This window comes from Glycine soja, chromosome 20, assembly GCF_004193775.1.
Source record: "Glycine soja cultivar W05 chromosome 20, ASM419377v2, whole genome shotgun sequence".
NCBI lineage: Eukaryota > Viridiplantae > Streptophyta > Magnoliopsida > Fabales > Fabaceae > Glycine > Glycine soja.
In genome coordinates this window covers 42,396,309-42,420,178 of record NC_041021.1, presented here as the reverse complement: position 1 = coordinate 42,420,178, position 23,870 = coordinate 42,396,309, and the positions used below count along the sequence as shown (strand labels likewise).

Genomic DNA, 23,870 nt, shown 5'->3' with positions numbered 1-23,870 from the left:
TAAGTCATGTTTTCTGTTATCACGAATAATCACTATTAAAAAAAAGGACAAGTTGAATTTACCAAAAGAACAAAAGAATTAGGATTGGAGAGGAGTCACTAGTCAGTACAAGTAAGCAAAATAATTTAATTAGGTGCAACAATAAATGTTTTTAACTTTTTCTTTTTTCTATAACGTGTTAGGAAATCTCCCAAAACATACATCACTACCACCATCACGCCTAGATGCAGATTGATTGGCCTTGTGGGACACAGTATTATAAGAGGTCAACTTGACAAACCATCCAAGAAATGAAGAAATAGTCCAACTTGTGCTACCTGACCTTGTCAATGAGTTCACACAGTCCCCTTATCAGCCACATAATTACAAATAAACCAACACAAATATTCTATGATTTTCTGTATGTGTATTTCTTATAGAGCAATTAAACCATAAATAAATTCAAGTGTCAAACAGGTGTATATAAACAACCAGAATTGCCTGAGTGCAAAGAAGAAGAAAAAGATGCAGTACCTTGGTCAAAATGAGGCCTCTCTAGCATGCCCTCATGGGTGTTGCCCTACTTCCTTATTGTTCAACCCTCCACCACCACCACCACTACAAACTCAGAACACAACAACCAAACCTAGGAACAGTTCTGCTGAGTGTAGACACAGCTTTGCAGCAACAACAGCATCCTCAATCTTCCCAAACACCAAATTCACCAACCATGAGTCCCTCCCTTCTCTGCATGAGTCATTCAGTGAGTTCAAGAAAGTGTACCCTCAATACTCCGAGACTGATCAAGTGGACCATGTGAGAGACAAAGAATATTACCACCTCTCTTTCTCCAACCAATCATGCCTTGACTACATTGGTATTGGCCTCTTCTCTTATTACCAACGCCAACACCACCATGACACCTCAAAAACCCAACTTGCATCTTCTTCAACACCCCCGTCCCCACCCCAATATTCTGATAATATTCCCTTCTTTAGCATATCCTACAAGACTGGGAATTTGAAGACACTGTTGCTTCATGGGGGGCAGGAATCAGAGTTTGAGTCTGCAATGAGGAGAAGAATAATGAAGTTCCTCAACATTTCTGAAAATGACTACTTCATGGTTTTCACAGCAAACAGAACCTCAGCTTTCAAGCTTGTGGCAGACTCATATCCATTCCAATCTAGCAAGAAGCTTCTGACAGTTTATGACTATGAAAGTGAGGCAGTGGAAGCAATGATTAGCTGCTCAGAGAGGAGAGGAGCCAAGGCCATGTCTGCTGAATTCTCATGGCCTAGGCTGAGGATTCAGTCAACAAAACTGAGGAAGATGATTGTTAGCAAGAGGAAGAAAAAGAAGAAGAGGGGTCTCTTTGTGTTCCCACTTCACTCCAGGGTAACAGGAGCAAGATATCCTTACCTGTGGATGAGCATAGCACAGGAAAATGGGTGGCATGTGTTGATTGATGCTTGTGCATTGGGACCAAAAGACATGGACAGCTTTGGCCTCTCTCTCTTTCAACCAGACTTTCTCATCTGTTCTTTCTACAAGGTCTTTGGAGAAAATCCATCAGGGTTTGGATGCCTTTTTGTCAAGAAATCTGCTATCACCACTCTTGAATCCTCATCTTGTGCAGGAATTGTGAACCTTGTGCCAGATAGGTTGCTACTTCATCCATCAGAGGATAAGGATTCTTCTAAGCAAAAACCATTGTCTATCTTACAAGAACAAGACCTATCTTCCTTGAGTTCTTTCTCTGGTCGGATACAAACCTCACAAGCTATAAAAGTTGAACAAGAATTATCTGAGCTTCAGATCATAGCGGCACCTGCAAAACCAAAACAAGGTTCTGGAAGAGTGGAAGCAAAAGGACCAGTTGAGAGCCTTCAAAGTAAGAAAGCACAAGATGGTAGTGAGAATGGGGGATTTAACATTGATTGCAGGTGTTTGGATCAAGTGGACTCTTTGGGATTGATAATGATCACCAATAGAACAAGGTACCTTATAAATTGGCTGGTGAACTCCATGATGAAGCTGAAGCACCCTAATGCAGAAGGGGTTCCCCTGGTCAAGATTTATGGGCCAAAGGTGAAATTTGATAGGGGACCTGCTTTGGCATTCAATGTGTTTGATTGGAAAGGTGAAAAGGTTGAGCCTGTCCTTGTACAGAAACTTGCTGATAGGAACAATATATCTCTCAGCTATGGATTTCTGCATCATATTTGGTTTGCAGACAAGTATGCAGAAGACAAGGGAAAAGTTCTACAGACCAAAGAAGGAAGAGTCCAAGGAGTAATCACCAACAAGAAGAAAGATAGGGATAAGCTAGGAGTAACTGTGGTTACTGCTGCATTAAGCTTCCTGGCTAATTTTGAAGATGTATATAAACTATGGACTTTTGTTGCCAGGTTTCTTGATGCTGATTTTGTGGAGAAGGAGAGATGGAGATACACAGCTCTCAATCAGAAAACTATTGAAGTTTAATACAATAAATTTCACTTCATTCTTCTGGATTGTGGAACACAGAAGACTCAAGAGTGTGGATTCGGATGAGGATTTCAAGTTGAGAAAATAGTTAAATTATCCAATCATTTTGTTGATTAGTTCATAAGTCATATAGACAATTCATCAGTCAAATATATTTGATTTTACTTGCTTCTTCTGTTTTTTCCTTGCATGCACATTCGGGCAGATCCACAACTATACACTGGACACTGAAAGAAATCACAGCTAGAAAATTGAATATACCCTTCTAATTGTTCCCAAACTGACAAAAGTGTAAGTTCCAGCACTAGTATATTGAGCAACTGTTCTTCAATGATTATTTAACAAAAATAAAAATAAATAATACGCGAGGTTGGTTCTACCTCGGTTTTCTTGTCATTACACTGTCTTTGATTGAATATTGATGGCATGATTACATTTGAGGACCGATTAATCAAATTTATTATGCTGAAGACCAATGACCAAACTAGAATTTGGTAACTGAAATTAGTAGTTTGATTATTTGATTATAGTCCTTCTAACAGAAATCGAACTGAATGAATAAAGGAAGCTGTATCGAGAGAGAGAAAGAGATTGAGAGAGAAGAAAACGAAAAACAGCTTATGGAATGATCAAAGACAGCTTAAGCTTTATTTTCCAGTAAGTATGGTTTATATACAGAATGGAAAATGAAAAACGGAAAGTTAGTTATTCAGTTACAAATGAAATGAAGGGTAAATGAAATGTAAATGAAATGCATGCAGTAGCAGCAACTCTGCAGTATGCACAAATCTGCACAGCAACTCAAATTCTCTTATAATGGCTAAGACCTTCACAATTCACAATAGGTACACTTTTTTTACAAAAAATGCTAAAAGGTATGAAAAACCCTTTGAAACAACATTCTCTCTAAACAATCTTTTTCTCTCTCCATTCATATATACCCCTCTTTTGGTTGATAAAGTCGTTCTTAATACTTTCTTTTACTAAAAGTGTATCAGATAGCATTGCTGTTTTTTTACTAACCAGACTGTTCACTACAAAAGAATAAAAGAAAAGAAAAAAAAAACTCATATATACCCCTCTTTTGATTGATAAAGTCATTCTATAAACTTTCTTTTATTGTATCAAACAGCATTGTTGTTTTCTGACTTATCAAATTGTTCCCTAAAAAACTTAGCCAAAGATGACTGTTTTTCACTGTACTGAAACTAGAGTTTTTTTTGTGTGTGTGTGAAAATGATAGTAACCGAGAAGAATATATCTTATTCCATTGCTAAATATGGGTTAAGGATCAAGCCATACTTGTTAACACATGAGGAGGTTTGAGGTTAATGCTGCATTGGTAGTATACTAGTATTGGTAGTTTCCGAAAAATCTTATGGTTACGCAAGAAAAAAAATTGTTCAGACAAGGAAGATTTGAATGAACCAGTCAAGAAACAAAAGTAAGTCTATGACCTAATGTCCTATTTAAAAGGTTTGAATCAAAACCTTTCAGCTTGGACACATTGCAAGGACTAGAAATTCAATAGTTATTTTTTTCAATTTATTTATATTAATTTGTACGCTATGTCAAATTTTACACTATCAAAATATAACTTTTTAAAAATAATTTATTATAAAAATCAACAAATTTATAATTCAGTGATTTCTTTATTGATTGATAGTGTAAAAACTCTCTACTCTATCAATGCATGCACTATTATTTTCATCCAAATTGGCATATTAAATAGATTGTTTGGGAAGCACACTAGAGTAAACAAGAATCTATAACTATTATATGGAAATAATTTCATTTGAAATCATCTTTCTTCTCAACATTTTTATCATTAATTATTATAAATCACTGAAACATTTTATTTTAACTTCTATCAATAGTTATATCTTTCTAAACAAGTTATAATAGCACGGAGTATCTTTTTTTTTCCACCAGTTAAATATAAAAAAATGAAGCATAAAGCCCGAAGTTGTTTCGTCACTTCAAAACCATAATCAAAACAACAAAATTCTAAATTGTATTGGGACAATACCAATCAATAAGGGATTAAGATTGACTTTGATATCTCAACTATTTCTTCTTTTTCTATTCTTGTTGACTGGGAATTTGATGTCTTAACGACTTGACATTGTTACAAGTCTCTCTTTCTTATGCCCATTATTCAAACACGACCTCTACAGAATGCAGCCGACTAAGAAGTTATTCAAACAAGTTATTTCTCCACCAAGAAGTTCACATCATTAATGTATTTTATTTTCTCTCACGTACCAATCTGAGGAGGCCCTTATTCCTTGTTTAATTTCAGTATGATTAATAGTCATAAAATCATAATCTATACATATAATTGTATTTTTCTTTTTCAAACCTTTTCAATGAAAGCGAGACATTCTGGAAATGACAAATTCTGAAACCCCTTCTTAAATAACTATGTTAGTACTTGGTAAAACAGCTACTTTAATTTACACAACTCGTGTAAATAAAGTTTATTCAAGATTTTCTCACCTTTAAAAATTTGAATCTGACTTGGGAAAAAATTTGGCAAGCTCATGCCCCAGGAAGATCTCCTAAAGCATATGGTGGAGATCTTTTGTTACAAAGACCACATGCATTGTATATGAGTTGACGCATTCCATATCTAAACTTATACAATTGGCTTCTATTTCTCTGTTTCGGTCTCAATGTCAGAGCTTGAGGCACAGTAACTACTCTCATCAAGGTTCAGGTGACCATTGACCAATCCCTCACAATCATAAACATGAAACGTTGTTACTGTTTCACATATGCAAGATAAAATTCCCCTCTGAACCCTATAAAAGGCAACTACGTATCCACCTTGCTCCTGAATTGCTTCTCAATGCATAAGCTAAGTTTAATTTGGCAAAGGGAAACATACGGTGGTTTCATGTAACTATTATGAACTTCCATAACGAGTTCCAATCTGACCATTGAGAGAACATAGATAGACAAGTCTAAATTCATTTAGGCTTGTCTGTTTGATCAAGAAAGGGTATTAATATGCCCCTCAAGGTAGATTTGATTGGCAAGGATGTTTAATAGTATGTAAATATCCTCACTTTGAGGATGGCTATTATCTCCAACTAAAAATTCATGACTCATGCCATCCACGCTTATGATGCTAGAACCTGGAGCCTTGCTTATTCCTTTTTGCTTCATCAGTCTCCTAATGCTTCTCACTTCAGCCCATTTCTTGTTAGTGGCATACAGATTAGAAAGAAGCACATATATTCCACTATCTTGAAATTCAACATTCTGTAGTGATTTCAACATTTCTTGGGTGAATCCAACATTTCCTTATGTATTGCAGGCACTCAAGAGAGCTCCTGGGATCTGAAAATCTTTATTAACTCCACAGCTTCCCCCACCAGTCCCGCCCTGCAGAGCAAATCAACCATGCATCCATAGTGTTCTAAACAGGGAGAAAGGTTGTAGTGAGGACTTGTCATCTCATTGAAATACTTGCGGCCTTCGTCAACCAAACCATTATGGCAGCAAGCCGTATAAACAGCTAGAAATGTCACCTCATTAGGCCTTGCGCCAGACTCAACCAAATCTTCAAATCGTTTCAATGCTTCCTTCCCATATCCATTTATTGCTAGACCACCTATATAGGCATTCCAAGTGCGGATATTCTTAAAAAGCATTCCATTGAAGATACGCTGTGCCATATCTATGCAACCACATTTTGCTTACATGTCAACCAATGCCGTTCCTATATGAACATCCTACTTGATATGGCGACGATCAATGTATTCATGGACCCATCTGCCATCATCAAGAAGCCCAAGACTGGCACAAGCAGAAAGCACACTAGTCAGTATAACCCCATCAGGCTCAAAACCTGAGCACTGCATTTGATTGAACAAGTCAAGTGATTCCCTGGGACACTGGCACTGCACTAACCCGCCTATCATACTAGTCCAAGAAATAATATTTTTCACAGGTATCTCATCAAACATTTTCCTTGCATCAGTCACAGACTCACACTTCATATACATATCCAACACAGCATTGCACACCACCAAGTCCTCCCCATACAGACATTTGAGAACCAACCCATGAATCCCCTTCCCCAGACTTGAACGACCCAATTTCCCACAAGCCCCAAGTATGCTAACAACGGTTGCCACATTAGGCTCCACATCCATTCTAAAAAACAACCAAATGGCATCATTAAACAACCCAGCCTTCACATACCCAGATATCAAACCAGTCCAAGAGACCACATCTCTAACAAGCATGTCATCAAACACCTTGCCAGCACCAACAGTGTCTCCACAAATGCTATAAACATGGACAAGATTGTTTTGCACATAAATGTCACACCACAAGCCAGTCTTAACAGCCACTGAATGAAACTGTCTAACCTCTCCAATCCCAGAAAACTTACCACAAGATTTCAAAACAGCTGGGACAGTGTACACATCAGGCACAAACCCATTCCTAGCAGTCCATCTATAAATCAGGATTGCAAGCCAGGGTAACTGGCCAGAGGCATACCCTGAAATCAGCATATTGCAAGGGAAAGAGCTCAAGATCCAATCAAATTGCTTCAGGATTTTGCAAGGGTAATGAACATCAGTGACATGTTTTCCCAAAAAGTTTGCAGCTTTGGTCACCAAGTCATTGGCAATAAGGGAAGAAGTCAATAGATGCGCATGGATTTGCTTGAAGGATCTTAAGTCGTTGCATTTGTGAATCAAATCCAAGAGAACCCATTTCAGAGATTGCCCAGCCTTATCCATGCTAGTGATCAATGCTCAAAAATCCATGCAAAATAGTTCACTGTTTATTTGTGGACTTTCATGGCCACGCTTATTGGCACGTCTATAGAACCGAATGAGTTTCCAATGTTCATGTTCTTCATAATTCCACTCTACCAAATAGTATACTTTTTTTTTATATAAAAAAATGATTTAATTATTAATTTCTTTTTTTATTACCTTCTAACATACATTAAAAAAGTATAATTTCATCTTCATATTTTTAAGAATGTAATAATATTTCTTCAAACAAATGCTTTCTTATAATAAAATAAAAAATATTTTTTTACTAAAATTGATAACATAATAGATGAGATCTTTGTTATAAACATATTTTTATCCAATAAAAATTATTACATATATATTAATCTATTTGAATTATTGATGTTCTATTTTTATAATAATTATATGATCAAGAATAATTTATATTAAAATTATAAAAAATTTGTTTTTTATTATTATAATTTTTATCATGATAATAATTTTTTAATTTTAATAAAAGAATTGTCAAATTAACAATTCAATCAAACAATAATTATCATAATAAAATAAAAAATAATTTTTTACTAAAATTAATAATAAATTAAGTCTTTTAAGTCTTAGACATAAACATTAGGCAAAGGAACTGAAGTTCTCCTGCCAGGTCCCGATGGAGGAATAAGCAAACCTTTAGATAACATACCATACCAACATTGAGAACATTCCGAGTTTCCACAAAAGAGCAAGAAACACACAAACATATTACCAATGACATTATGAAATTTAAACTAAATATATTTTCTCTCCTTTTCAAGCTCATAATCTTCACTTTTCTCTAGTTAAATCTTCTTGTCGCTGTTGGCCAAAGGATTGACCTTTTAAATAGCTACGCTAATTGTTTCACCAATAAGAAAAAAAAATCACAACATATTATACATTAATTAACATTTCAACGCCTGTATTATAAAGAGTAAAAATTTTCTTTTTATATTTGCAATTTGTACTTAATAAATAATTTTAAATATATATCATGTATATTCTAATTACAATATATAGAAATAAATTATAATTGTATATTCTAATATACCTTGTATTATTAATTTACTATTATTAGTATATATTAATATTAATAATAATATTATATGTTTATTAATTTGTTATAATTAGTATATATTTCTTAATTCTATTTTTAATTTCTAATATGTAATAAATATATCCATAAAAATATGAAATATGAAATGCTCTTGAAATTTCAATAACTAAAAATTGATGTTTAATGCGTTTATTGCGTTATTTGATTGATTTGGATGAGTTGAGGTGCTGTGTGAATTAACTATGTGCGATTGTTTGGTGTAGATGTTAGGTTATATGAAGTTTGATTTATCTATGTTGCAATTGTGAGATTTTTAGTTTTATCCAAACTTATTTTGGTAAAATCACGATCCCGGATTCATTAACCGTTTGATTGTCTTCAAACTTGAACGGTAGGTTTCATGGACTCATGTCTACATGTTTTGACCGTTGGGATTTTTAATATAACACCTTTGGATATCTCGCTTAGTAAGACGAGCACACTAAACACAATTTCCAACCCGAGAGGAAAATTCACTTAACAAGACCAGCATGTTAAGCACAATTCTATCTTAAGGATTCGGTAGACAAAACAAGCTCTCAGCCCTTTTTTTCATGGTTTCTTTAAGTTAACCATGATTCCTTTGTCTCCTCCTAGTTAGTTTGAGCTTCTTTTAGTATCTCTTGCAATTTAGGTACCGTAATAGGATGTTTTTATACTTCCTTTGAAAAATCGTTAAAAATGAGACGTTGTAGAAGTTACCCTTTTATAAAATTGATGTCGTTTTAGTGACTTTCACTGAACCCCTATTACATTGGTGTGATCAGAATTTCAAAATGATGTCTCTTTGATGTAGACCCTGAAACACCTCTTAGTCCCTTTTAATTTGATAGGGGTATTTGATCTCGAATGTTAATATTAACCTTATTTTTGAAATGTATATTAAATTGTCTTCGATTTGGTATATAAAACTCTGCATTTGGACCAATGGACATGAACGTTAAGGGCCTTTGAGTGACGCAAAGAGGAGTTGATAAAGAGATATCAATAGGGGGAGGGAGTTTATTTTTGGTTTATAGTTCTTGATACCATAGTTAGGGTCAGGGGACCCAATTATGTGATGTATGTATGTCCCTGTACATGTTGGTTTTCAAGAAAACTATGCTTTTGACTAATGAGATACGATATATTTGTTATTGATGAATGATATCGTTGTTTGATGAGACTTGTGTTGTGTAAAGACTTGGGGAATGTGAATCTCAGGCATTAAATTATATGTATATTGTGGAATGTGATTATTGATGATGTTAATATTGATGATAATAATTTGAGATGATGTTAATGTTGATGGTGATATTGAGAGATGATATAATGTTAATGTTGATATAAGATGATGTTAATGTCGATGATGATATTGAGATGATATGATGTTAATGTTGATACGAGATGATGTTGATAATGACATTGAGATGAGATTATATTGATGTTGATGATGTCATTGTCATAATGTATGATGTGTATGTACGTAAGGGATGCAGTGACCATGTGGATATTCCTAGTGGAAGAAATAAAGTGGTTAAAGAGTTTTAAGTATTCTTGGGAAGAGAAAGGGGTGACTTAGAATATTTAATTATCCATGGTCAGTGCATTGATGATGTTCATGTTTCATATTTCATATGCATGAAAATAAGATAAACTTCGTCAGTAAGTACTTGTAATTTTTTATGAGGAAAAATACTTATACTCTATGACATGTCACTCGGGTTGGAACTCCCTTGTGACTATCACCATGGGGAGAGGGGAGTTGTCTGTTCATGACAGGGTGACCTTGACAATTGTTGCCTAATTTTCCTAAGTGAGAGTGTCGCGTGGACACACTTAAGCTATTTCTTGATGAATGGTACCACATTTCATTTGAGAGCTGAGTCAAGTGCATGCATCATTCTGAGCACGATTGATTTGAATTGTAAAAAAGTTGATGACTAGTTGTTGAGTGTATGTTGAAATGATGGATATTTATGTATGATTATGGTTATTGTTATTATTTTCTTGCTAATGATTGTCATTTAATGTTTGTTGGTTTCTTTTATAATAAACTCATCTTTGTAATTTTATACCGTGTGGTTGGTACCTGTGATGATTGCGAATCTTTTTTTGTGGCAAATGTAGAGGGTGATTCTTTTGTTGGAGTCGTCAAGCCAATGTGATGACGTTGAAATTATTTTGGGAGAGAGTTTTGTTTTGTTATCAACTTCTTCGTAATTAGTTCTTTGAGTCTTTTGATTTGGACATGTAAATTCCAGACTTAAATACATGTATAAATTAAACTATTTTCTTTCATGTGAATGATATAATATGGTTTATTTTATATATATATATATATATATATATATAATTATTTGAGTATTTTGTACATTGTTTCGTGAATATATATCGAGAAAAAATTTATTCTCACTTTTAATAATCAAATTAATAAAAATTTCACTTAAAACCAAAATATGAAAATGTCAATGTTTTAGAATTAATGATATCGTAATGACGAAACATGTGGTTACATAAAAAATATATACTATTTTTTATTTATTAATTGATGTATTAATATTAATGAAAATTAGCAATATGTTTATTAATTTATATTTATAAATGTTAACTTTAACAATATTAGTATATATAATATTAGTATATCAACATATACTAAAAATATGTATTAATATTAATGATGATATTTAACTATCACAATAATATTTAAAAATTATAAAATTAAAATCCCTTCAAGGAGAATGTTAGATTTTTCGTGGTTGATTTATCATACGGCTCTATGAATCTTAAAATTGATTAAGGTATTTTGCATATCAACATATTCCAGCCAAAATAACTTAAATTTTGCAAACAAATAATGCATAAATCATAAAATTTAGCAGCTCATGTTGAACCTTGTTGCAAAAAATAAGTTTCTCCAACGCAAAAACTTGACCCATGTCGTTCTCTTCCGTTATTGGAATAAAACAATTTTTGTATATGTTGCTTGCATGAGATAGGTGTTTTAAATCCCTCAATCAATTGCTTAGAACGTGGACTCAAAACATAGATTGAAATAAATTAAATTTCGTAGAATCTATGACATAAAAATATTTGATTCTCACACGTGCTTTAACAAAATCTTTTGATTTTGACTATATTGATCAAAACATACAAGGTAGCTCCCTCAATAAATTTTAAGACTCATGGAGTCTTGTGAGAGAAGCCAGACACGAAAATTTTGACATTCTTCGTAAAGAGAATATTAATTTTAATAATTTTTAAAATATTATTGTGGTGGTTAAAAATATACATAAATTTATAAAAAACTATATTAAAAGGTAAAATTATATAAATAAGTTGAATAGTTATACTATATTAAAGTATATTTTTATTTTTTTCTATTCACAATAATGTAAGCTTTAATTTTTTTATAATTTAATTAATAAGACTTAACGAACTTTTAATTGCTATTTATTTTACATTTTTTTGTATATGTTTTATAATTTATTAAAATTAAGACATTTTATTGGTATTTTTTTAATTATAATAATCATAGAATTTTGAAAGTTGAAAACATGAAATGTAAAAAAACGATATTAATATTGATAACAAAAACAAAATTTATGAAATAATAAATTAAAATAATTAGAAAAATGTCACAAGTCAAATGCAGTGAAAAAAAAATAACATTGAGGAAAAACTTATTAATATTGATTCCATGTCTTTACATGTATTTATTAATTTATATATTGTAGTTCCAAATATTAAGAATATTGCACAAAAACTTTAAACATTGAGGAAAAATTATTGAATAGTATTAATATTGACCTTTGACAAGGGGTTAAGTTACTCTAAAGAGTAACTTTATTTATTTTTTAATAAGTAGAGTAACTTTAATCTGATGTTATAACAAGTAAATTACTTTAACCGTTAGATTAAAAATGAAGAATTAAAATAAAGAATAATATTTTTAAAGTTATTATTTTGAAATGTAATTTAATTCCTTCTTTTTTTAATTATCTTTTTATCTTGATATGACAAAATATCAATTTTGAATTCAGAAAAAAAAAACAAAATATTATTTTTTTATTAAAACTTAAGATATTATATTGATTTTTTTCTGCAAATATAGAAATTTAATTAAAATATGTTAGTAATATATCTTTTATTACATTATCATTTAATTTATAGATGATAAGAATGGTTTACTGCTTTTTTAAAAAGATGGCTTACTTTTGTTGTAATTATTTTAAAATTCATGTTTACAATTAATTTTAATTTCTTGATAATTTTATACTTACCATATACGAAAATTAAATTCGGTACATATTACCCCAAGAAAAACTTAATTACACATGAATCTTTTGATTATTCTTCAAAATATTTAATATTGATTGTAAAAAAATTAATATGGAAACAGATAATACATTATTGAAAAGATTCACTAACCCATTTAATGATAGAAAAAAACAATAAATATCATTTAAAATCTTCAATAACTTTCCTGTTACCCAGCGACGAATACGGAAAATTTTGATGTTTTTTCCTTCTTTAACATGGAAATTCGCAAATTGTCATCAATTAGGCACAAAACTGGAACAGGAACAGTGAATTCACAGTAGAACCTAGACTCCCTACGTGGCACAATCCCAGTGGCCCAGTTAACGCTAGGAGTGTATCCAGCCATTGATTCAATTTCACTGTGAAAATTAAATACAGAACTCTGAGCGTGAGGGTCCCTCTCTTCCATACGGATAAGTGGGGCTCTCACCATTGTTAGGGTTTGTTTCTCTCTGCGTTCTTTGCTGTCCCAATTATTTATTTATTTTTTCACATTCACAATTTTTTTAATTACGAAAACCCCTATTCCAATTCTGAATTAGTCTCTCTAATCCTTCGCAGCGCCAGAAAGCTTCAAACCACAGTCAACGTTTCAAAACTCCGCTTCGCTGTTCTTCTCTACCCCTGCAAAACCCACTGTAAATTTTTCTTAACCCGCTTCTGAAAAACTCTCCAATTTAAAATCTTTTTCCTCGTTTCTCATCTGGGTTTTCATCATATTTTTCTGGGTCTCTCTCTCTTTTCCTCGTTCAGGAATGGAAGCGAATCCCACCCACGACGGGGATGACACCTCGGAGACGCCACCGCCGCCCATGGTGGACCCGTCCCCATCTCCGCCGCCTCAAATGAAAGAAGAGGTGATGGACGCGGAGCAAGGCGGTGACACATCTCTTCCGATGACCGTTGTTCCGGCGCATTTGCCGGTGTCGACGGCGGCGGCGAAGAGGCCGTCGAAGGATCGGCACACGAAGGTGGAGGGTCGTGGCCGGAGAATCAGGATGCCGGCGACATGCGCGGCGAGGATCTTCCAGCTGACGCGGGAACTGGGACACAAGTCCGACGGGGAAACAATCCGGTGGTTGCTGGAGCACGCTGAGCCGGCAATCATCGAGGCCACCGGCACCGGCACCATCCCGGCGATCGCGGTCTCGGTCGGCGGCACCCTCAAGATTCCGACATCCTCGGCAGCAAGACCCGAGGGAGAAGTTGACACTCCGAAAAAGCGAAGGAGGAGAGCATCAAACAGCGAATTCATCGACGTGAACGAAAACCAGGTTTCTGTCTCTTCAGGGCTGGCACCAATCGCGCAAAGCGCGTATGGAAGTGGTGTTGGTGGTGGACTTGTTCCTCTGTGGCATGGTAACGCTGCTGCTTCGGGGCCTTTCTTCATGTTTCCGAACGCTTCAAACCCGCCTCAGTATTGGGCCATTCCGGCGACAGCGGCCCCGTTTTTCAACGTCCAGGCCCGGCCCATTTCGGGGTTCGTTTCCGCCTTGCAGATGCAGCATGACAACCACCACTCTTTAAACGGTGCAGCCTCGGATTCCGTTAACTCTTCTTCCACTGTGGGTTCTACTATGAGCACGGTGACTGTTACTACCAGTTCTGGCTCTGGTTCTGCTTCTGGTTCTTCCGCTGCTACAACCACTCAAATGCTCAGGGATTTCTCTTTGGAAATTTATGACAAGAAAGAGCTTCAATTTTTGGGTCAACCACCACCCTCTTCAAAGCCTTGAACTTGAATACAAAATCAAAATAGTACTAGTATCTAGTTTTTTTTTTTTTTTCTTTCAATTTTAGCTTTAGACATTTTGTTTGTTTTTGCCTTTTTGGTTAATGGTTAGGATTTATTTATTTAGGGACAAATTTTATTATTTTAATTGAAGCCTTTTAAGGGTGTTCATTTTCATCTTATTTTTTTTTAATGGGGTGTTATTGGGAAAGCACTAGCGGGTGGGGTCTTATCCGACGCGTGCGTTGGCACGTGGGAAGTGGTGAGAAGGGTTGAGGAATATGGAGGATAGCGTTGTGGTGTGGGATACTGGGATGGATGGAGCAGAGTCTGATAGGTTCTGCGTCAACGAGAGAGAGAGAGAGAGAGAGAGCTGGGGTCACGTGAGGTTGTGCACGTGCTGTATGGCGGGCCCAAAAGGATTGGTGGGGAAAGTGAGGTGGTCCGTGGTTCAAGTTGGGCCACGAGATTTGGTCATGTGATTGTTGGGTTTAGGCACGTGTCCCTATGATCTTGTGGGCCCGCTCCTCGGTGTAACCAGCCTGGCCCTCTCTACACGTGTCGATTCTGGAGGCACTTCGTTTCTGGTCCACGCATGGACCTGTGTTTAACTCAACGCACTGCGGCTTTCTCAAGGTACCCTTTAATATTTCTCTTAATTGATATGTAGATGAAAATAACTATAAAAAAGTTAGTTAATATATTTTTTTTTTAATTTTAAGTAAAATATAAAATTATTTTTTTATTCTAACTTGTTATTGTTATTAGAATAAAAAGGAGTTATTAAAAATAGAATTAAAATTAATTGAAAGTTGTATTATAAATAATAAAATTAAATAAGATAAAATTAATTAAATTTACTTATATTTAAGTCTAAGTAAATGATTTTTTCTCTTAAATTTTCAGTTTTTGGTGTTTAAACAAGTATAATTCAGTTGAAAGTTAAAGATTAATAATGTGCTTGGCTGAACATCATGCTAGTGACAATCACGTCCAATTCTCATGTTAAAGCCAAAGCTACTTTGTATTGCTTCAAATTTTCAGATTTTAGATCCACGTTTGAGAGGTTTGGACGCAGATCCAAACACCCACTAAACTTGAGATTCATTTAATGACCTCTCCTAATTAGATTTTTTTTTTATACCTACAAATTAAACTCATAATTATATGCTTAATGGTAAAGTCATCTATTAATCATTTCTTGGTAGAAGCATATAACCATATTAACATGATATTAACCATACCATATCACGTTAGTAGAAATTATACTTTTGCGAGCTTTTAATACTTTTATCCTTTATCTGAGGAGTAAAAGTTATTTTATCTATTTTATATTTATCTTCAAATTCAAAGAAATTAAATCATTATTTGTATTTATTTACTATTATTTATACAGATCAATATATCAAAAAATAAATATATAAAATAAAAGAAAGAAAAATAAGATATAAAGATTAATGTGATAAAAAATAAAAAATATTACCTGAATAATATATTTCAAAGAGATAATGCTATAACGTTGACAAATAATAATATTTGAATTATAAATTCATACACTAGGCTTGAATTACCAAAAAAGAAAAGTCAAATTGAAGGAAAACAACAAATAATATTGGTTCATCGGTCTTAAAAGGCCAGCTTTAACTACTACTCATGCCTTTAAAGTTTAGTACTTAAAAGAGTTGTGGATTACGTTTGAACTATCCAATTGATTTCATTGCATGTTTGTGTTTGATTATCAAAATTGAAAAAACAACCTCAATTTTCCTTGGAAAATTACGAAAACTCAATATGCTATATGACACCTAGTGAGAGAGTAAAAAAAGAAAAAAATACATATTATAGGTTATATGATAGGAAGATATAGAGAAAAATAATAGATATTGATTAGGTGTTTAAAAAAGATGGATATCCATTTATCATTATTCATTTTCCTTTGGGTTAGACGGTTGAATAGGAAAAAATCCTAAACGGTTGAATAGGAAAAAATCCTAAACTTGCATCATATTCAACGTTTGAACTATCCAATTGATTTTATTGCGTGTTTGTGCTTGATTATCAAAATTGACTAAACCCTAAACCTTGCACAATAAGTTTTGTACAAAATGAAGTAACTAGTGAAGTGTTTCTCCCACTAAAGTTCTCCAAATGGAGTGTTGTTTTTTAACTATCTAAGGCTAATGTATAGAGTGTTAGTAACTAACTATCTAACTAATTAATTACCTAACTAACTAAACTAATTACACAAAACAAAAGCGAAAACACGGTAACGAAGTCATAATCTATCGTCTTGAAAGACCTACGCCTAAATGGAGGAAACCTCCCAAAACCTTTGAATGTGTAAGCACAAATAGGTACACCACCTTTTGACATTTAAGGTACAGAAGCACTACCACGAAAAATATGCATAGCAGTTGATGGTTGCAAATGGATGAATTAGATAAAATTTTAGTCATATATATATATAATGAATAAATTAAAAATAATTCGTTAATCTATTTTTATTCATTAAAAATTTATTTAGAAATTCTATTCATCCATGATTTATTTATTAAAACCATCCATTAACAAATTTTTAAATGAATGAATATCCATTCAATTAAAAAATTATTTAGAAAATAAGAAAATAAAACTATACTTTAAAATTAAAACACACACACACACATGTTTCTCTCTCCCTCTCCTGAAGTTAAATATAACAATTCTTTTTTATTTTCCAATTTATTCATAGGGATAAACGTAAATCAAACTCAATTTTACATGTCCTAATTTTAAAAAATAAATTAAAATGGTTATTTATAAATAAAAGCATTTTTCCAATATTTGATTTCACATATTGGAAACATTGATCTTACCGGAAAGAGAATTTACCCATCACACTAAACAATAAAAATAGCTTTGCATTGCAACAATCTTCATTAACCTTTCACTGAGACCCAAGTTAATTACATTAGCTTCTTGCATGTCGAGCTCTCTAAATCTATATACAACATTTTTTACTAATCATCTCACCAAATGAAGAAAATGTTAAATGCTTTTATTTTCTTTATAAGAGAATTAATAAAAAAAATACTGTCAAAAGAAATCACACTACTCATTTTGTTATGAGCATATTATTTATAACATACTGTCTCGATATCTTCAATATTTCAATTAGTGTTAATAAACTTAGTTTGATCATGACTCAACCAAGTACTTTGTCATTAAATCATTGGTTCAACCAATGAGTGACCGGTCAAACTAGTTGTACTTGTGGTAGAGTGGTTGTTGTTACTTTAAGTATTCAATAGATCTCAAATTACTGGTAAGACATTTATTCTAAATATTTTTTGAAAACCGGTTGGGCCACAAAAATTGACACCGGTCTGATTGATTATTTAACTTCAAAATTTCTAAATATTCCTTTCGTTGTTAATTATAATATTCTTTTCAAAAATTTATTTGTTTTTTTATAAGATCATTTTCTAACTTTTAGATACATTAATTATTTTTTTTTACATATTCTTATTTTAGTTATTCTCTTTTCAAATATTAATAAGAAATAATTAAGTGAATAAAAAGATAAAAAAATTAATTTTAAAATGATAATATAATTAATTGACAGATTTAATTATGATTAATTATTTTTCTTGGAGAATAAAAATTAGTTAAAAGAATCTTATAATCAAGTATTTCATATGGATATCATCTTTCACTCAAGAAAATAAAAAACATTAGCATGCATGTGGACACAATATTCATTTTGATGAATGATTAAAGTGGCTTATGTGTGCTTTTGTGTAATAATGTAATTGGTATATGCTTATTGATTGATGTTCAATGATAGGGTGTGATGCCTCAATATTGCGGGACTCAACAGCCACCAACCAAGCTGAGAAAGATGGCCCTCCTAATATGTCAGTTCGATCATTCTATGTGATTGATGAAGCCGAAGCAAAGCTTGAATTGGTTTGCCCACGCACGGTTTCTTGTGTTGATATAATTGCCATTTCAGCTAGAGATGTGGTAGCCATGGTAATATCTAAGTCTCCAAACTGTTTTAGACCTGCTAAAATCTTGGTACTCTTTTGTAGACATATTTGATGATCTCATAAAATATTCCATTAAAAAATTTAAATCACATTATAGGTTTGGATAATGCCTAAATAAATTCTAGATAAATATTTAAAAATTTCTATACACACTGTGATCACTCTTTAGTATGTTGGATATTATTATTGATCTCTACATTCCATAATGATCCCTCCATGAAACATTAAAATATCTTGAGGCAAGTGAAAAGAAGTTACTTGTTACAATGGTAATATTTCTTAGTCCCAAAACTAGAAAATGCAACAATCATACAATGTGTATTTCAAACTGCAATTAACATTATGAGTATTGAGAAGTACTAGTTAAGGCTCAGCTAATTGATGTCATACACTCAAAAAGTCCGATTAAAAAACATTTGCAATGGTTTAAAATTTCAAAGGAATTTCATGTAGGAAAATGTCGTTGGTCATTAGGTTAACAACATAAAAACGTGATATATATACTTTAACAGAACACAAGAGCCATCATCATTAGAAATATCACCTAAACATCTCATAAGAAAGTCAACAAAATTTTCATCTAGGCCCATTAAAGAAACCGTGGATTGGATGGATCGACAGAAGCCACAGACAAACAGATATACAGAAATTAGGAAATATCGTCACAATGTTTCTGATAACGATTAAATGAGTTATTTTGATGATAAAAATATATTAAAATTATCTTTAAAAATATTTACTTAGCAATTATTTTTGGCTTAAATATTAAGATTTTATATTTTTCTTATTTATGACTTGCAGATATGAAAAAAAGAGATTAAAAGAGAAAAAGATCGAGAAAATATTCAAAATATCAAGTAAGATATGATTAAAAACAAAATAAATTCAAAAGATATCAAAAATATCAAAAATAAGATTTCTAGTATCAGGCTCAAGTCCACTACAACAACTATAAAAAGGAAGTAAAACCAAACAGAAACAAACAACACCACATAAGCCTGTCGAGGTTTCATTTACTCCCTTACTTTCTTTCACCCCTTTTATCCCATCAGTTTTTATACCTCATCTATGGTAAAGCCCCTCAATGGCCATGAGTGGCTAAACCAGTTAGAGTCTCACAGACCTACAAACCAAGCGATGTATGATGTACTCACTCTTTATCAATGCAAAGTTGTTTCTATTCTATTATCTTTGCTGCTTTTATCTTGCATTATCCATCTTTATATTCTGTTAGGGGTTAGACGCTCGGGAGAGGGTAACTTCTAAATAAGATTTAAAAAAGGTATACATACATTGGTTTTAGGGGTTAGACCCTCGGAAGAATGTAACTTCTAATAGAACAAGAAGAAAGAATTTCATAGGAAAGTCATTGCTAGACATAGAATGATTGATTATTTTATGTCTATGCATTCTTGCAAACATCTAAAATTCATACTTCATGCATTTTATTTGTTGAGTCTTTGTAAAGAAGTTTGGAAGATAGATAAATAAAATAGGCTTGTCATCATGAGGAATTAGGGGCAAGTAATTGAACAGATGTGGATAGAATAGAATAACTGATAAAAGAAAAATCATAAATTTACACATCCTAGACAAATAAGACAGACCAAGTCCCAACATTCCAATATTATCACGTCTTGATTTTATTTATTTTATCTTCTAATTTTATCTTTTATTTTTCTTATCTTTATCTTAATCTTTTATTTTCTCTTATCTTTTACTTTTCTTATCTTCTATTTTTTATCTTTAAATCTTTTATTTTTTTCTTCTATTTTGATATTTAAATTTTTATCTTATTTACTATATTTTCTTATCTTTATTTTAAATTCTTTATCTATTGCTTTTAAATTGGATTACAAACATTCCTTTGTATTCGACACTCAGACTTCCAATTACTTTACTACTTGTTATAATTTGGTACACTTGCCGACGAATTAACATCTTCAATGGAGAAATGTTAGATAATACTTTTCCAAGATATTCAACTTCATGTATCCAAAAATATTATTACTAATTTCAAGAAAATGATATAAATACTCATAATGTTCTGAGTGATGGGAGGTTAATATCGTAGTACCGGACTGCCCTTAATTTTCTGAGCAGGTAGCTGGTTTAATTAACCTGATTTTCCCCACTATACGAGTTTTTCAAAATGACTTCTCTATTTTGTTTACACATTACATGCAAAACTAAATTATCTGTTGCATAAATTTTCAGACAGAACAAATTACCAATACCAAAAATCAAGATAATACAAATATTTTTACTTTTGAGCAATATGTTAAGTGCTAACAAAGAAAAAGTCTCCAGGACTTAGGAGATGTATATCTATATAATTATACAAACAAGGCCCTAACTACTTTTTCTCTGTCCTGTTGACACCTGTCCACTGTCAATTCTCTGTCCTGTTGACATCTGTCCAGTTAGAGGCCTTCTTTTATGCTTCTTTGCTCATTGCCACGTGAAGGCTTTCTCCTTTTCTGAAGGTTTGTGTTTTACAAGGCCCATTCTCTCTTCTTTGTGCCAGCTGTTGCAATTTCTTATTTCCACAACCACCAAGCCACGTGTCACTTTCTGATTGTCGGATTTCACCGCCCCATTTAATTCCCCTTAATTCCAGAACTTTCTTCTCTCTCTTCCATTTCTCTTGCATCCGTCCAGATTCTTCCCCTCCTCTTTCTTCTCTCTCTTTCCCTTTCTCTGACTACTCATTTCTTCTTCTTCCTCTATTCTTTTTTTACTCTCACTTGAACTACAATGGTAGAGGACGTGTGTTTCCTCTACAAGGTACTTCCTTTCTACTTCCTTATTGCTCTTTTTTACCGTCAAACGCGTATGGTTTTTTTTTTCCATTTGTGCGCTGACCCCTTTATCTCACTTTTCACTTCTTCTTCTTCTTCTGTTCTTCTCTTTTTCCCTCTTGAACAACAATGGTAGAAGTCGTGTGTTTATTTATGCAGAGAAGGTGGAAGAACACATTAAAGTTGCGATTTTTATCTCAAAAAATCCAAGAGTACAGGTTCATAAACACAAAAGCTTAAATTTTTTTGGGTGTTCTGCCTTTATTTTGTTTTTTTTTTCATTTGTGCGCTGACCCCTTTCTCTCACTTTTCATTTCTTCTTCTTCTTCTTCTTTTTCTTCTTCTTCTTCTTCTTCTTCTTCTTCTTCTGTTCTTCTCTTTTTCCCTCTTGAACTAGAATGGTAGAAGACGTGTCTTTATTTATGCAGAGAAGGTGGAAGAACACATTAGAGCTGCGATTTTTATCTCAAAAAATCCAAGAGTACAGGTTCGTAAACACAAAAGGTTAATTTTTTTTTGGTGTTCTGCCTTTATTTTGTTTTCTGACTTCTCACGATATAAAAGTTTACATTTTTTTGTGTTCCTCAGCCTTCTCCGATGTGCTCATTGCTTCCTACTTTGTGCTGTGCATGTTGCATTTTCTATTTTTAATATGATTCTCTTCTCATCTTCATTTTATTCTTTGGTCTGATTTTTTGTGGTTTGATTTTTGGGACAGACTACAGTAACAACGGCGGTGCTGAAGGTCAAGACGATGTTGAATAATAAAGGTGTCATTTTGAACTATTTTCCCCCTTTTTTGGGGCTTTTATTTGTCTCTATTTGCAAGGTTTTAATTTTGTTTGTTGTTATACATGTTTTCTTTTTAATAATATTTATTTTTTGTTACTGATTTTTCAACTGTGTTTTTGGTTCCTTTTTATTTTCCCGGGCTATCGACGAAGAAGCAGTCAGCAGGCAAGTTGTTTTTATTTGGAAGGTTTTAATTTTGTTTGTTGTTATGCATATTTTTTTTAATAATGGTTATTTTTTCTTACTGATTTTATAACTGTTTTTGTTTTTTTTTTATTTTCTCGGGCTATCGACGAAAAAGCATCATGCAAGCAAGTTTTTTTCCCTTTTGTTGTTATGCATGTTTGTTTTGGTACTATTTGTCTCTATTTGCAATGTTTTAATTTTGTTTGTTGTTATGCACGTTTCCTTCTTAATAATAGTTACTTTTTCTTATTGATTTTACAACTCTGTTTTTTGTTCCTTTTTATTTTCCCGGACTATCGCGAAGAAGCATCCACCAGGCAACTTTTTTCCCTTTTGTTGTTATGCATGTTTGTTTCATTACTATTTGTTTCTATTTTCAAGGTTTTAATTTTTTGTTGTTGTTATGTATGTTTTTATCTTAATAATAGTTATTTTTTCTTACTGATTTTTCAACTTTGTTTTTGCTCCCTTTCTCCAAATTTCTTAGATTTGGTTCTATCTAATTACCTTGGACCCATTGATTGCAGAAAGATATTCATAGGGGGTTTAGCGAGAGAAATGACTATTGGTGAGTGTTTTCTATTTGTATTGCGTTGGTTTGTTTTCTTTCTGAGTTTACCAATGAGCATTCGTGTAATCAACTATTTTTTAAAAATAATTTTGTGTAGCGCAATTCATCAAACACTTAGAAATCGTGGAGAAGACAGTTCAGGTTACTGTGGATTATTGTTTCAAAATGTTAAATTTTTCCAAAAAAAATTTCTCAGAGCCTTTTATTTTCAATTGTTAAAAATTAAGCTCATTGCAATGTGTCCACATATTGGTAGGTTTGGCATTTGGATAGGAGGGAATCACAGGTATATTGGTTTAAGGTGGAGTTTCTTCTACAGTGGCAACACATGAAGGGTTGGAAACTTCCATTAGTTGGAAATCGAAAATGCAAGAGTATTTTAAGATTTACCGCATCAAACTTTAGGTATCAATGACATTGGTTACCACTCTCTTCTAATATATTGTCTTTAAAATACAGGACAAAGAAAATGTTTCCAGGCCTTGAAGGTTTTCCCAATCATACTGAAAATGCTACTGATGTACACGATGGGATGGATAGGCTATCAAAATTACTTGACGGCATAAGTTCTGTGCACAATGAAGCGGTTTTTATAGGATATTTATTAATAACCATAATAATTGATGATCCAGTTTCATTGGAAACAAGATTGAATGTTGTTGTGAATCATTATTCGTTGTTTCAGGTTCCTATATCTATAAACTATAGACTGCTTGATGATCAAAGAGAGGGAGTGAGGTTTTGACATGGTTTTCTCAACAACGATCATGGAGGCATACTTGGAGATGACATGTGAGTTGCAAATTGTATCCGCCTTCTCTTTTTGGTCCTTCTTGGCTTGCGACATCTTTCAATCTTCTGCAATTTATATTTATTTTGGGTACTCCCCTAAAGCGTGCAGCAATTATTAATTAACTGAAAAAGAAAAAGGTGATTTAAAAAAATAAAACATCAAAAATGATATAAAATAAGTTGAAAAGTTAATAAGATAAAAAATAAACATACTTGTTAAAGTTAAATCAACAACACATAATAATAATAATAAAAATAATAATAATAATAATAATAATAATAAATAACAAAATAAATAAATAAAT

General features: G+C 32.6%; 2 protein-coding genes, 1 long non-coding RNA gene and 1 pseudogene across 6 annotated transcripts; 3 read left to right on the top strand and 1 right to left on the bottom strand.

Moving 5' to 3' along the window:
- The first annotated feature begins 386 nt into the window (after positions 1-386).
- LOC114403583 lies at positions 387-2,727 on the top strand. The gene has a single exon (XM_028366616.1). It carries the CDS (start codon positions 505-507, stop codon positions 2,464-2,466), a length of 1,962 nt encoding a protein of 653 aa, XP_028222417.1. The 5' UTR covers positions 387-504; the 3' UTR covers positions 2,467-2,727.
- A 2,134-nt stretch (positions 2,728-4,861) lies between these two features.
- LOC114402947 lies at positions 4,862-7,318 on the bottom strand (annotated as a pseudogene).
- A 5,546-nt stretch (positions 7,319-12,864) lies between these two features.
- LOC114401625 (transcription factor TCP19-like) lies at positions 12,865-15,082 on the top strand. Of its 3 annotated transcripts, XM_028364184.1 has the most exons (3): positions 12,937-13,100; positions 13,222-13,298; positions 13,414-15,082. In XM_028364184.1, exon 3 carries the CDS (start codon positions 13,416-13,418, stop codon positions 14,394-14,396), a length of 981 nt encoding a protein of 326 aa, XP_028219985.1. In that variant the 5' UTR covers positions 12,937-13,100; positions 13,222-13,298; positions 13,414-13,415; the 3' UTR covers positions 14,397-15,082. The 3 variants fall into 3 exon arrangements, with proteins under 3 accessions (XP_028219983.1, XP_028219985.1, XP_028219984.1); XM_028364182.1 differs by having other exon boundaries at positions 12,865-13,298; XM_028364183.1 differs by having other exon boundaries at positions 13,222-15,082.
- Positions 15,083-22,622: 7,540 nt separating this feature from the next.
- On the top strand, positions 22,623-23,669 carry LOC114401689. 2 transcript variants are annotated; one of them, XR_003664332.1, is made up of 4 exons: positions 22,623-22,770; positions 22,871-22,914; positions 23,030-23,178; positions 23,459-23,669. It is a non-coding gene; the product is annotated as an uncharacterized LOC114401689 (long non-coding RNA). The 2 variants fall into 2 exon arrangements; XR_003664331.1 differs by having other exon boundaries at positions 23,030-23,669.
- The last annotated feature ends 201 nt before the right edge of the window (positions 23,670-23,870 follow it).

Coding starts and splice junctions, on each gene's coding strand:
- LOC114403583 (XM_028366616.1), top strand. CDS start 505: ATGCAGTACCTTGGTCAAAATGAGGCCTCTCTAGCATGCCCTCATGGG.
- LOC114401625 (XM_028364182.1), top strand. CDS start 13,416: ATGGAAGCGAATCCCACCCACGACGGGGATGACACCTCGGAGACGCCA.